The sequence below is a fragment of the Pseudocercospora fijiensis genome (assembly GCF_000340215.1).
Source record: "Pseudocercospora fijiensis CIRAD86 unplaced genomic scaffold MYCFIscaffold_7, whole genome shotgun sequence".
NCBI classification, from domain to species: Eukaryota; Fungi; Ascomycota; class Dothideomycetes; order Mycosphaerellales; family Mycosphaerellaceae; genus Pseudocercospora; species Pseudocercospora fijiensis.
The window spans coordinates 3811368-3824562 of NW_006921538.1; the positions used below are offsets into that span (position 1 = coordinate 3811368).

Here is a 13195-nt window from a genome sequence, read left to right on the forward strand (position 1 = left end):
ATGACTCCGACTCACCGTCGTCAGCTGCATTGCACTCCGGAGACTGATGACGGTGTCCCAGCCTACGGGCGAGGTGCGCATACTTTTTGATGAGGCGACCGCTTGAGGTGATTCAGCCGCGCCCTTTGGGGTCGCCGGTTGGGCACCGAGGTCGCCGCCTTTGATCTTTTCATCATCTTGTTGGCCTGTGGCTGGCAGCGGGAGAAGAGAATTCGTTGTCGTGGTCGATGGCCGTGGTTGCGGTGCTGAGCCTTCGAAAGATGAGAGCTTGCTGCAACGACAACACCATCACCAGACACACACGCGCACGCACACAACACCATCGCGCCATCACAGCACTGTCGTCCCCTTCTTCAGCGCACTTGCAACACGCCCCCTCCGCATTCCCGCCTTCTTCACACCATCAGCATCGCATCGCTGCCCCCGCCATCACGCTTCGCCACCACCCTCCAACACCGCGCACAACACCACCAAAGAAACACAATGAAACCCTACCAAGGCCCCGACGACACCACCTTCCCCGGCTACCGCATCTTCCTCGAGAGCCGCCTGATCTTCAACGTCACCCGCTACCCAACCCCTGAGCTCTACCAATTTCACTACTACGGTGGCTGGGACGGCAAATGGCGGCAGATGTGGATGAAAGAGGCGAGAGAGCAATTTGAAAAGATGCAGGGGAGTGAGGACTCTGGCAAGGTGCCGATGAATGGAGGGTTTTTGTAAAGGGACAACTCTGCAGGGCGATGCTGGCGGTGCGGTTAGGTGAGCTTTTGGTAGTGGGAAATGGATGAGGGTTGTTGGAGTTGCTACGAAAGAGCTGCCTCTTCTCTCATCCATGGTCACTTGCGTGGTTCACCTTTGCTGGCTGACTCCGCTTGCAGACACTGACCACGCATCCCGTGGCGAGTCTAGGACAATGACGGCCTGATGAAGTCTCGAAGGGAAGGTGGCGATAAATTAGCCGGCTGGTTTTGTTACGGCTCTGAAGGATAACGCGGATCGAGCTCCTTGAGGTAAGTCGGGCAGTGCACAATGAAGTCTTCGTTTCGGAGCTGACTCGACTGCTGCTCTTTCTCGCTTGAGGGAGAACTACTTCTATTTCTCCATTGCCACATCCGCTAGACGTCAAATCCTGAAGCGAGAGGGACGATTCAGGAGAGTGGCACTAGATGAAGTTAATCTTACGCACCCCAGGCATCCCAACGAGTTCATCTTTACCTCTACCGATCCTCTCCCTATTGATCGAGACAATCGCGAGCTATTTGCACCGCGAGACTACTCTATCTTCCAGCGCCAACACCGTGAAGACCCCAAGGGCGAATTGCACCTGGATGATTCGCTACCAACCCTGTTTCCTAGCGACGTGACCCTGCAGGTGGAAGACATCCGCTGGCCGACTGTGATCGACATCGTGGGTATTCTGGACCACGTGCTGGGGAACATGCGTCGGAGAGTCGTCGCCGCTTCAGTCCTCTGTGATAGTTGACTTCAAGCCACGGGCGTCTTCGTCTAGCAGATTAGTGGCATAACGCAAAGGTATAGGTCTTCATCGGACCAGGGAAAGCAAGCTCAGCCTGTACAAGAAGCACTGTTCAAAAGAATTTCATGAACTCAACGATCCTAAAACCACCGACCTCCTCTGATGCATGCATACCGAATCTCCAACTCTAGTACTTCGACTTACGATCCCTATTCCTCGATTCCATCACTCTGACTTCTGACAACTAGGCCCACGGTTTGAGCACAGAAATCCTGAGGTACAAGCATCGGGATCGAATTGACCATCCAAGGATAGTTGGCGTGTTCCTGTCCAACACGAGCATTTCATGTCCATTCATTTCCATTTTCGTAGTCAGTATACGTGTACTGACGACCGTAGCCATGCCGTCTGCAGTTTGCAGTGGTATATCTGAGATAGAGTATGAGGATCTTGGGTCATAGATGCTGTTTGTTCTTCCAACGGCGTGGTTGCAGCGAGAACGGAGGGAGCCGGACGGGTCAGCTCACTGGAAGCGTTGATGGTTGCAACATACTTCAGAATCCACGACTAGGGATGAGAGGGCTGAGGATGAAGGCAGTGCGATGATGCCTGAGTAGCGCATGAGGTTTCTTGGCGTAGTGCCCATTCTTGAAGTCGGGACAGGACTTGGAGGCTGAAAGATAGTGTTGAACTTGAGACTTGAATTGATTCGCTAAGTCCTAAAGCTTCTGAGTGCTGTCGTATATGTCGCTTCCTTCTCAACCTATGGTAGCACCCCACGGAGAGTAAAGGTCTACTTTGCGTAAGACGAAACACCTGCAATCGAAATAGAGCCGCAATTCCAGTGAGCGGCGGCCTCCTCCTACCTTTCCCAGTCGCTACTGAGTTTGGATGCGGTGTCTTAAGAGACAGCGGAGGGAGATGTAGACGGAGTGACAATTATAAAGTCAAGATCGAGAACTTGCGTCGGGAGACTTGTCAGCAGGCTTCGCGAGATCTCGCGTGTCCGAAAAAGTATACAAGTACCGATAGACAGTGTGGTCAAGTCAAGCGTCCGGAGTTCCTTCAGTCCGATCACAGGCTTTTCATCCAAGCTCATGATTTAGCTCACAGAATTGTACGGATCAGTGAGCCTGGAAACAGTAAGGTTTAGTATGCCGTTATCGTTACAGCGTCGCTGAGCACCATGGAATGTTATTTTGATCCCGGCACATTTTATTCTGCTCCAACTATACAAGGCTGCGCTTTCGCTGAACTGCTTCTCTTCGTTCACAGTTTCTTGTATTCACCCGGCGCTCATTTGAGTTTCTGCTCGATTCAGAGGATGAAACCCGGCTTTTGCAAAGCTATCGACAAGTGAGAGTACTGATACATATCCCATCTACCAGAATATGCCACAGGGGTTCAAAGAAGCATTTCCAATCTCTCCAGCAGCTCCAAAGCCCCTCCTATATTGTTGCCTTAGAGGCTGATCCACTCCACAAGATCCGTCTACTTCCCAAATATTTCCCATTATCCGACTCAGATCTCAAGAGACTCTATGCCTTAGCAACCAATATCACATCCCACGGCGTAATGATGAAGTGCAAGCGAGGTAAGCTCAGTAGCGAAGTCATGCACAGCCACCCACGTCTCAATAGGCATTTCCTTCACCCCTGGAAACCTGCCCTTGACCCGCGAAGGAATTTGTTCTCTCAGCACCGTAATCGATCTAGAACTCAAATTGATTTGATCCAAAATTTCAAGGAGTGCTTGAACCTCTATGCGTCCGTCACCAGAGGCAGCCATGCCAAAGGTTCCGTACTGTGCGCCCTTGGTCGGATCGCAGGCTGTGATGAGGAGATGGTATGCTGAGAGAAGAAAACACTATGCCTCAGTCTTGGAGCCTCCAGCCTGATCTTCTCGTCGGAGACCATGCTCGAAGAACTGTATAGGTTGTAGAACCCTTGCTTCATGTCGAACAGGTCTTGACTGACCTCGAGGGCTTGATTGATGTCTCCGTCTGTGTCGTAATGGTTTACGCCACAATATGGGCAGCGGCTGTGGTCGCTGTACCATGTGATGCTACATTCACGGGCATGTGCGTGTCCGCAGTCCGAGGCCGCGAGGAAAGTTCGCTTTAATGGTTCATCCTTTACGGCTGGGTTGCTGGCGTCGAGCGGGTCGGCGCAAAAGCAAGTCTTGATCTCGCCGTCGCTGTCTAGGATCGGTCTCTCGATCGGAATAAGGCCGATCTGGAGGAAAGTCTGCTTTGGCAACACGCCGTGCTCGTATATGAGCACAAGGCGCGGCTTGAGGTAGCTTGGGGGAAGGACGGTCATCATTCAAGCTGTCGTTCAGGCTTTCAGCTCTATCTCTGCAAGCTGTATAGTTGCTTTCGAAGGTTGTAGGCTGCGAAGGGTTCTTGAAAGTACGGCAGGCTGTAGACTGCGCCGGAGGTTGAGCTTCGAAGGAGATTTGTTGGACCGAGTTTGAGGTGGCGGAATGGCTATATACAAAGGCTCCACGGGCTCGTGAATGCAGTGGCATCTTGGAAGTGGTGTGCCTTGACCCATACGAAACCTCCTGGGCAATCACAGGTCAGACCTTTTTTCCCTGACGAGTAAAGGAGACTTTCTTTTTCGGAAGAGGTTGCCGACGCACGTGAGCAGGACGTCCACTCCATGCTGGTCATCAAAGAGGTGACTGGCGTCGTGGTCACGGTCACAGTGATAATCTTTAATCAAAATCTCAACATGAGCTTTCCTTTCCGGCCTCTGCAACTCTGGAGGTAATGCTGGAGATCAGAGCTGCTTCCTCCTTTCCTAGACTCCAGAGTCGTGGCGTAATATTCCGTGCTTGGAAGAGAAGAAATTTATATCACAGTCTGGTGATTCCAAAAGCACCGTCTGTGTCTGAAGGGACTTGGACCAAAATGTTCAAGAAGGCAGGACTCAGCCGTACCCGATTCCATTGTAATGCTCCAATCAGGGGGGTTCGCAAACATTGGTAGCAAACTCGGCTGAGATACATGCAGTCAGCACGCAGCTATGAGACACGTAAGGTCATGTGGCATGAGAAAGAAGGCTGTCTGATCTCCACCGAGGCCTGTTTGATCAGGGGCGGTCGTCTCAAAGATGGAGAAGGGGACATTGAGAATACTTCTCGATTGAAGCGCTTGGAATTGCAGTCGGAGCGAAGGACACAGGTGAAGTTCCATCCTAGAGTATATTCGAAAATGGAAGCGGCCACAGCGTCGGACCATCAGTACTTCGACGTAGAAGAGGTGAGAGCAAGGTCTGAAGTCTCCAATTGCTTCCGCCCAGCACAGCACATAGGAAAACTTGAGTCGTAGCCAAGAAGCGAATAAGATATGCTGGAGTCTTGATAGTCGTGGATAGCTGCTGTCAGCCTTAGCGCATAGATCTGTTCGACCGTTGAAGTCCTGAAGCTACGATGGTGGCTCGTGCAACTGAAGTTGAAGTTCACATCGCCTGTCTTGCCTTCATCTTCCACCACAGCATCTCACCATCAGAGCACATACCCAGCACTTCCCTTCATTTTCCGCCGCATATTGCAAAAATGGCAGATTCGAGCGCGTTACAACAGATGACGGTGTATATCGAAGAAAAATTGGCGAGAGCTTGGGAAGGCATAGAGGTGAAAAGGGGCTTCGAGCCAACAGTCGAACAACTGGCGGACGTGATCATGGAGGTGCTGGGCGGCGTTGGAGACGATAAGTGTGTTGTCAGAACTGTCAACCTCTGCGTGACGCACCCGGAAGGTAGGTTCATGAAACAACAATTCAACTGGACGAGCCTCACCAGGCTCTTCGGATCAAACACAGCTGTTAGATTCTGGCTCCGATGATAGAGCTACAATATTTCGCGGACACTGGCTAAACTTCACCTTCCCTCTAGATGAAAAGAGATCCTACCGAATATCCGTCGAAATCACCGTCCAAGACACCACAACGCTCCATTCCAGCAAGATCAGCAAGGAACTAAATACACAATCCGCCGACTGAAACCCTGCAATTCGAAACGAGACGACGCCGCGTGAGCTAGACCTCCTTCTCCAAACTCGCAATCCTCCCCTTCAACTCCTCAATCTCCTCCCCCCGATCATTCGCAATCCGCATCCAATAATCCCTCTGATCATGCGTCAACGACAACTCCGCCTTGGTTTTGGACAACTGCTCGGTCAAGTTCTGATGCTCGGCATCGCCCAGACCTCGAGCTTTTCGCTCCCAATACTCCCGTTCAGAGGTGAGGGATTTCAATTTTTCGAGGACATCGTTATAAGACTTTTCCAAAGACGAGTAGTCCAGGTCGCGGGTCAGCTGGGCGGAGGTGGTGGAGAAACGTGGTTCCAGGGGCGAGGTTTTGGAGTGTACGAATTTTGGCGCTTGGCCTGATGCGAAGGTTCCGGATGATGGGCGGCGAGTGCTGTGGACTGAAACCGGTGAAGGGAGGGCGGAGGAAACGGATTTCGAGCGTCGATGGAGCTTGTCGGATGGTGAGGCTTCGGCTCCGCTGGCAAAGCTTGCTTTCTCCGGAGAGAAAATGGGCGGAGAGCTGGGCGCAGGTGGTGTTTTCACTGCTGCGGCCTCTTTCAGACGTGCTGCCTCCTCTTCGGTCACGTTCTTCGATCTCCGGCGTGGGGCGATGGAGAAGAGACCGGGTGTGTCAGGGGTGCCAGCTGCCTTTGCGGGTACTTCGATGATTTGCTCTTTGGTTGGCAACATCGCCCAATCCAACGAGTTCAAACGATCCTTTTCATCGGATGGCGAATTCGGGTCTGTCCACATCGAAGCTTGTAGACCTTGAGGCTGCAACTTCTTGAGATCGTAGTCCTCTTTCTCTTCAAGCAGTGGCCAGCGGACTGTATCCTTCTTGTCGTGGCTTGGGTCTGCCGTACCGTTTTTGGGCACCTCCCCAGCTTTGCTATCGGCCAGCGTACTGTCGTGAGGACGAGGAGATCTCGGGCCCATCGCGTGCTCCGGCCCATCCTCTATGTCGGAGAGCTGCGTAGGCTCATGCGACTCCAATGGATCTTCGACTGGCTCCGGCTGGGGAGCCCTCAGCTTGGCCAGTTCCTCGCGGCGCAGTGCGACATATTTGCTGAACTGTGGGATCTCGTTCGTCTTGTACTGCCAGGCTCTCTGTTTCAGCAAAACGTCCTCGCTAGTCACAGCTTTCGCTACGACTCCGATCCAGTCCGAGATCCGATGCTCGCATTCGAGAATGTCTCGAATCAATGTCTTCTCTTGGCCCACAAGCGGATGTCCCGCCGGAAACGTTGGTGAAAGCGGACTGGCCGTCTTTGGTTCTGCGGACTTCGCCATTTCATCCTGAACACTTGCCGACGAGATCGAATCACCTAACGCGGAGCTCGACGCTGGGGGTTGAGGTTGTGGTGCGACTATCACCGCGTCTGGACTGCGAGAAGAGGGGCCTGTGGACTTGGATTGAGAAGAAGCAGAAGCCTCCAAAGTGACAGGCTCCGGCGCCGATTTGGACTTCATTGTCGAAACGGATTCTCTCTTGCCCGCTTCTTGCGCCGTCCCGGTCTTGAGAAACTCGTCCGCTGGATGTTCACCGCGAAGAGTAGCAATCCTGCCCTCCAACTGGAGAAGCTCGGTCTTCTCCTTATCGATCTTCGCCACCAGAACCTGCAATTCAGTCCAGTTCTCTGAGCGACCCTCATCCTTCGCTCGGGTTTCCAGTTTTTGAATGACGCTCCGCTTCTTTAAGGCCTGCTTGAGCAGCTTATCGGTATCTTTCACTGGCTTCCTCTGTGCTTTGTCATCGGCCAAGGAGTTTTCGATCGAAGAGAAGGTCTGATTCGTGGCACTGGACTTCAAAGCCAAGCTGGAGTTGTCGCTTTCCTCGGACTTTCGGAATTCTTCAGCTTTGATCATGTCTTTACGCTCATTCTTTGGGGAAGTTTGCTTCGACTTGGGTGTCCTCGCCGCCTCTATCTCGTCTCGTAGCTTCTGCGAAATCTTATCATCGTTCTCGTGCGGTATTTCGAATGACTTCTCCAGCTGCCACGCCGTGTCCCACTGGCCAAACTCGCGAGCCTTGAGTAATGCCCTCGGAGTCCACTTCTCCTTCTCGCCGCTCGTAGTCTTGTCATGGCTTGGAATGGCAGGAATTGCGGCATCAGATTGCGTATGGCTGGATTGGAAATCTGTGGTCTGTCGATCTCGAAGAGCCGGAGAAGTGGATCGCGAGCTAGGCCAGCTATAGTTGGTTTGGCTGCCACTATTGTGTCGTCGAATCTCCTACGAGTTCATCAGTATCTCAGGTATCTCTTTGTCGGCGTTCACCTCACAGTCGCTCGTTGCGGATCGTATATGGGTTTGCCTGGCCACGATGCCTGCTGGGCTCCGTTTCGGCCGCCCTTGTAGCCAGTGAACAAGTTCAGAACTGGCGACGCTTGTGATTGGGCAGGTAGTGGCTTTGTATTGTTGGCCGACCCAACCGACCGAGGATCGTGACCAGCGCCCATCCAGTCCTCATTGACACGATCACTTGAGCTTCGGATGAGTGGATCTGGCCTGTTGATCTTCTTGCCGCCTTCACTGTGAAAAGTTCCTGTATGAGCTTCAGAGGATACTTTCGGTGTATCATCGTACTTGCTGGAGGTGCGGCGCCTTCCAGATCTGCGAAAGATGCTGAACGATCGGGGACCACTTTTTCGGTGACTGTGACCGTCAGCGAGCTCACCGGAGCCAGTTGCCATGGTTTATGCGAAGCCAAATCGAATGTGGAACATCGGAAAGTCTTCAACCAAGATCCTAGTTGTCTAGATTTCCGGAATTTGTGGACAAAGAAAGAAATGTCACTTGTAGCCGGAAGCTGATGTCCGGAATTGGTAAGTTTGAAGCCCATCATAAAAGAACAAAGAAACCGGTAGACAACTTCAAGGGCAAAGATAGTATCGTTTGGGGTAGTGAGTACTGCTATCACGGCATACTTTCAAAAGTTTGTTATCCAACTTGGTTGAGGACTGTACTTGATCAACGAATTGCATGCCAGGACGAAATGCTATGCATCGGTTTTGCATCATATACAGCTATCCTACAACTTTGCTTTTGGCCAGCCATTCCCACAAGGTCCCAGTCGAGATGCTCAAGATAGACTCTGTAATCGCCAAAGGGATGTCCAGGGCACATATGAATATCGACCGAGCATAAATGCTTGATCAGCAGATCAGAAACTGCCCTGCGCAGCCGTGATATAACCCACAATAGTATCCAACTCCGTCTGAGCCTGACTCTTAACCCCACTCGGCGCCTTCGCAATCAAAGCATTCCCATACGCCTGCGTCGAAGCCTTCAAATCCGCCAGCGTCGAAGACACGATACTCGCCACTCCCACCGCCTTGAAATTCCCCGCCTTCGCAGACACAGCATCCGCCGCGGCTTTCACACTAGGTTTTAAGTTCGAATCAATGAAATTCAATATCGCGTCGGCTTCTGCGTCGCTGATTTCTGGGTAGGAAGGTGTATTTGCAGTTGCGGTATCGATCTCGGATTTGAGGTCCGAGGCCGCGGTGTTGATTGGGAGGGCTCCGGCGAGGTCTGCGCCATTCCAGGAATTGACTGAGGCGGTGAGGGATTGGACTTTTCCGTTGATTGAGGTTAGGTCGTTGTAGACTTGGCTGTTTTGGCGGGGGATGACTGTGAGGGCTGAGGTTATGGTCGAGAAGAGGAGGAGCTGGACGGGTTGGAGGAGAAGCATTTTGAGAGGGTTGGTTTGAGGTTGTGGTGTGGCTTCTTTGTTGGAAGCTCGGCAGGTGATCGAGCGGAAGGTGAGCTTGAGGATCGTGGTCTCGGTTGTGATGTCTGGTTCTTCCTGAGGAGATGCTGCCTCCTTTGTATTCCCAACACCTCCTCCTCATCTGTTTCACTAAGCTATGCCTGTTGGTGTTCACGCAATCACAGGCTGAAGCTCGACGTCACTGCCTCGGTGATTCCAGCATTAGCTGAGTTTGCATGGTTATGTCGCCAGGATATACGCCATCCTCGAGAGCGATGTGGCGTATCGGAGAACTGAAGTCTAAACAGACGTTGAGCTTGTACTAGGATATTCTATGGCCTCGCGTCCCGATACCTTGGGTTGGCAGGTGTTCGGCTGCGGCTGCACGACTATTGCTTCCGATGACCAATGCCAATTGAGGCCCAGGCTGTTGCTTACTACTGGGTATTGAGGTAGAGTGTGCGGAGTTGATACTGTCGATACTCATCAACGATGGCAGCCAAGCGCTCAGAATGCGGACGAAAGACCTTCGCTGCTGGGTATATCTGTCGAGCTCGTGTATAAAGAGTTGTTTTGACCCTTCATCAAAAGCATGCTAGGATTATTCTATACCAGGGTAGTCGGTTCGCAGATCGCCAAGGCAACTTTGCTCTTTGCACCCTCTTGGTTGGAATCCTCATCTTTGGAGTCATACCAGTATCGGCATCCTCTAACACTGATATTCCGTTCTGCGGAACGCGGAAAGTTGCCAAGTATACCACAGTTCTACGCCTAGGTTGAATTCAGCTTTTCTGTCAACTAGCTACCCCTGAGTCAGCATCCAGGGATCTTGTCTACGGAGCTACACCTCGATTAAGCGAGATGGCGGACGGCGGTGATCCCTGAAAACGGGATCTAACTAGTCAAAGCTAGCGTACTGCCTAAAGGAATTATCCGTACCTTTAAAAAGTTTACGTCTAACGCTTTCAAGCTAGCTGCCGTTTACGGGGATTACCCCCGTCCGCCATCTCGCTTAATCGAGGTGTACTACGGAGCGTTACTAGAATACTCTGATGATGCTCTTGAGAAGATGCCGCGCGTCTTCGTATTACTGGAAAATGCGACTCGAAACATCTGACAGAACCAAATCTCATCCTCGTCCGCGGCTCCAAAAGACGAGCAACGCTTTTCTGGTACTTGTTGGTATCGCCAGAAGAACAGAACATCTCATCGGATGTAACGCGCTGACAAGGTCAGTGGCTGGGCTGGCAATGTTTATTGCAGAAGATGAGTGGCCCGAAACACCCTCCCTCCATCTATTTGCCGTATCTGGCTCTCGATAACGACTCTGCTATCCTGCCGGGAAATGTAACGACTCGGTAATTTGCGGCTCACAGTCTGTACCGGAAATGGCACGTCGCTTGTTGCTTGTCCAGCACATGGCCCAGTAGATGGCAGTGAGCACAGCGACCGCAGCATACGCACCAAGAAGTCCTTTGATGGCCGTGGGACAACGTGGCACTTCCGAGTCCAAGAACATGTGTGGACATCCGATATTGCCAGCACAGTACATGACGAAGAAAATGCCCATGGCCGTTGTCCGCTCGGTATGGCCACCAATATGAATCTCTGGAAGCGAGCAGATCAGAATGAGAGGCGAGCCGAGAACGGTTTGCATCCAGGCCATAGCTGTCAGGGCCAAGCGATGCTTGATGGCGATGGTCAGGATGCCGATCAGACCCGCCATGCCAGGAAGACATCCAAGTATGATACTTGGCATCAGAGAATGTGAGTGAGGGTTGTCTTTCTTTCTTTCCGTCAACAAGTTGATAGGCGAGGGAGATCGGCTTGCCGGGCAACGTGATATCACTTCTATGTTTGAAGTGCTTTTACCGACTCCATCCACCGTAACGAGTTCCTCCCAAGATTGTGACTCCGAGAAGTTTCATCGATACCGACAGCAAACGCAAAGATAGCTTATAGCTCTTTTGTCGATGAGTATTTGTTTGCTGCGCGTATCGCCTGCGCTGTGTGGCTTATATAGTTTCGGCTATGTGAGGTGTCAGAGCAGCCACCCGTCACCGTCTCCGTACACTGACACCGCACGCCACCGCCACGAAAGCATGATTCACATGCCAGTCTTGGTCTTCATTCACACGTCCTGACATCCTTTCCTTTCTGCAATATTATCCCAAGGCGTTTTTTGGGCATCATCTTCCTCGACAGCAAGCAATATAGAGTTCGCACGCATCTGGTTCGAAAGAAAGATGCAGCATGAGTGATTTTATGTCTGCATCCTTCGAAGACCAAGACCAACATTTCCGTGATGAAGAAGAGGAAGAGACATCATTCATTCGACCCGCGAGATTCTTAGACCATGCCAGCGCAGCCACGGATCTGCTGAACGATCTTCTGGAGCGGCATGTCCCGTTCGGAGTCCTCTGGAGATGTAGTCAAGTTCGCTGGACGTTTGACTTGGAAGACGTGGAAGTCGAGCTTTGTCGTAAGGAAGGCGGAAGGCTGGAAGTACTGGCGCACAGTGCCGTGCTTTCGCGCAGAAGATTAGATGACTTCACGGCACCGTGTTGCTGGAGCACACACGACTTCGGCATCATGCTCTTGCAATTGGCAGAGATTGCGGTCGGCTACCGGAAAGACTTTAGAGAAAGTCGCAGACCCACTCGCAAGGTCAGAGGCCAGGCCGGGATGGGATGGGATGCTGCGAAGCTCACGGACTGGAGCCAAATCCTCGAAAATGAACACGGCGTTGATCTTCTCACTGTGAACGACACGGCCAAGTTCGTGCTCGGGTGTTCAGTTTCGGAGATTTTGGAGGAATTGCCGGAAGACTTTCGCGTCGTGCATGTCGAGCCTGTGTTCCGTGCGGATCTTGTTGGTCGGTTTCTCCGCCGACGTCAAGCGATGAAGGAGGAATTGACGACTTTCAATCACTCGCAGCTTCGTGAGTGTGTGAAGCGGAAGGACATCCGCTCTGGCAGAGTGGTTGATTCGGTGGAAGGCATTGCCGAGTATCTGTCGGAGCCACATGTCACGTTCCATGGCGCGCCACTGTCGAGAGTGGCTTCAATTGTGCGATATGGGTTTACGGTTCCTGGCCAAGAGATTGGCGGGAAGAAGTCTGGTCTGGACAAGTTGGACATTCGTTGCGGCGCATCTTTCGGCATTGGAATATACTCAAGCCCATCCATTGAAGTTGCGTCTTGTTACGCTGCCAATGCACGGGGACAGTACGACGTACGTTCGCCAAAAGACATCCCTGGGATGCGGATGTTGATCTGCGCGACATTGATGGGCCGATCGCTTCAAGTCGGTCGTGAAGAGACAAGACGAACAGAAGGTGTGTATCGCGAAGGAGCGCACTCGCACGTGTCTCCAAATGGGGCGGAGTTCATCGTTTTCGACCAGGACCAGATCATTCCCTGCTATGTGTTGCACATCGACTTCGGCGCTTTGGATGCCAGCAAGCATTTCGAGGAGATGAGGACCAATCCTGAGAGGATGGAAGGACTCCGCAACAGGCTGAAGCCACGTTATCAGACAGACTACGGTGATGACTGCGTGTTCCCAGAAGCAGTTCGAGCGAAGAAGGCTGCGTTGAAAGCGGCTGCCGCGAAGTGGTTTCCTTATGGATTTGGCCCGGCGACAGGCTCAACTTTCGTCATCGAGGATATGGCGCCGGTGTCGGATGACGAGGAAGAGTATGGTGATTTCCAGGCGCTGCGGCAGGAGCAGGAATACGAGATCCAGGAGAAGCTGGAGCGTGGAGAGGATGAGAAGGTCAGCTGGTTCGATAGTTACCAGACTTCTCGAGAGACATACCAGACCGTACGGGTAGAAGAAGAGCCCGAGCATAGGTGGTAGGCAAATACCCTATATCTTCGATATCCGTGCTGTGAGAGTTAAGTTACTAGTTATTAGAAGACTGAGAAGAACCTCCAAAACTTCTTGTCAAATCACCTCTTTCTTG

General features: G+C 52.1%; 8 protein-coding genes across 8 annotated transcripts; 4 read left to right on the forward strand and 4 right to left on the reverse strand.

Annotated features, from left to right (window-relative positions):
* MYCFIDRAFT_177492 (uncharacterized protein) lies at positions 1-1643 on the forward strand (the record flags this gene model as incomplete). Its single annotated transcript, XM_007931260.1, has 10 exons — positions 1-73; positions 108-233; positions 266-696; positions 740-762; positions 793-899; positions 934-946; positions 1005-1013; positions 1039-1453; positions 1483-1520; positions 1565-1643. The coding sequence occupies 10 exons, from the start codon at positions 1-3 to the stop codon at positions 1641-1643; spliced, it is 1314 nt and encodes a 437-aa protein (XP_007929451.1).
* Positions 1644-3240: 1597 nt separating this feature from the next.
* MYCFIDRAFT_78257 (uncharacterized protein) lies at positions 3241-3801 on the reverse strand (the record flags this gene model as incomplete). The annotated part of the gene is made up of 1 exon (XM_007930771.1): positions 3241-3801. One exon carries the CDS (start codon positions 3799-3801, stop codon positions 3241-3243), a length of 561 nt encoding a protein of 186 aa, XP_007928962.1.
* Positions 3802-5068: 1267 nt separating this feature from the next.
* Positions 5069-5486, forward strand: MYCFIDRAFT_177494 (uncharacterized protein; the record flags this gene model as incomplete). The annotated part of the gene is made up of 2 exons (XM_007931261.1): positions 5069-5243; positions 5278-5486. 2 exons carry the CDS (start codon positions 5069-5071, stop codon positions 5484-5486), a joined length of 384 nt encoding a protein of 127 aa, XP_007929452.1.
* Positions 5487-5522: 36 nt separating this feature from the next.
* MYCFIDRAFT_198746 (uncharacterized protein) lies at positions 5523-8209 on the reverse strand (the record flags this gene model as incomplete). The annotated part of the gene is made up of 3 exons (XM_007931262.1): positions 5523-7748; positions 7799-8061; positions 8194-8209. 3 exons carry the CDS (start codon positions 8207-8209, stop codon positions 5523-5525), a joined length of 2505 nt encoding a protein of 834 aa, XP_007929453.1.
* A 287-nt stretch (positions 8210-8496) lies between these two features.
* On the reverse strand, positions 8497-9299 carry MYCFIDRAFT_212079 (uncharacterized protein). The gene has a single exon (XM_007931263.1). The coding sequence runs from the start codon at positions 9208-9210 to the stop codon at positions 8680-8682; it is 531 nt and encodes a 176-aa protein (XP_007929454.1). The 5' UTR covers positions 9211-9299; the 3' UTR covers positions 8497-8679.
* A 441-nt stretch (positions 9300-9740) lies between these two features.
* MYCFIDRAFT_177496 (uncharacterized protein) lies at positions 9741-10113 on the forward strand (the record flags this gene model as incomplete). The annotated part of the gene is made up of 3 exons (XM_007931264.1): positions 9741-9784; positions 9828-10003; positions 10031-10113. 3 exons carry the CDS (start codon positions 9741-9743, stop codon positions 10111-10113), a joined length of 303 nt encoding a protein of 100 aa, XP_007929455.1.
* Positions 10114-10558: 445 nt separating this feature from the next.
* Positions 10559-10954, reverse strand: MYCFIDRAFT_78260 (uncharacterized protein; the record flags this gene model as incomplete). Its single annotated transcript, XM_007930772.1, has 1 exon — positions 10559-10954. The coding sequence occupies one exon, from the start codon at positions 10952-10954 to the stop codon at positions 10559-10561; it is 396 nt and encodes a 131-aa protein (XP_007928963.1).
* A 247-nt stretch (positions 10955-11201) lies between these two features.
* On the forward strand, positions 11202-13089 carry MYCFIDRAFT_177498 (uncharacterized protein; the record flags this gene model as incomplete). The annotated part of the gene is made up of 6 exons (XM_007931265.1): positions 11202-11236; positions 11276-11365; positions 11404-11446; positions 11475-11485; positions 11513-11530; positions 11574-13089. 6 exons carry the CDS (start codon positions 11202-11204, stop codon positions 13087-13089), a joined length of 1713 nt encoding a protein of 570 aa, XP_007929456.1.
* Positions 13090-13195: the final 106 nt, after the last annotated feature.

Excerpts from the sequence above, each read along its gene's own strand:
- MYCFIDRAFT_212079 (XM_007931263.1), bottom strand. The coding sequence starts at position 9,210 with ATGCTTCTCCTCCAACCCGTCCAGCTCCTCCTCTTCTCGACCATAACC.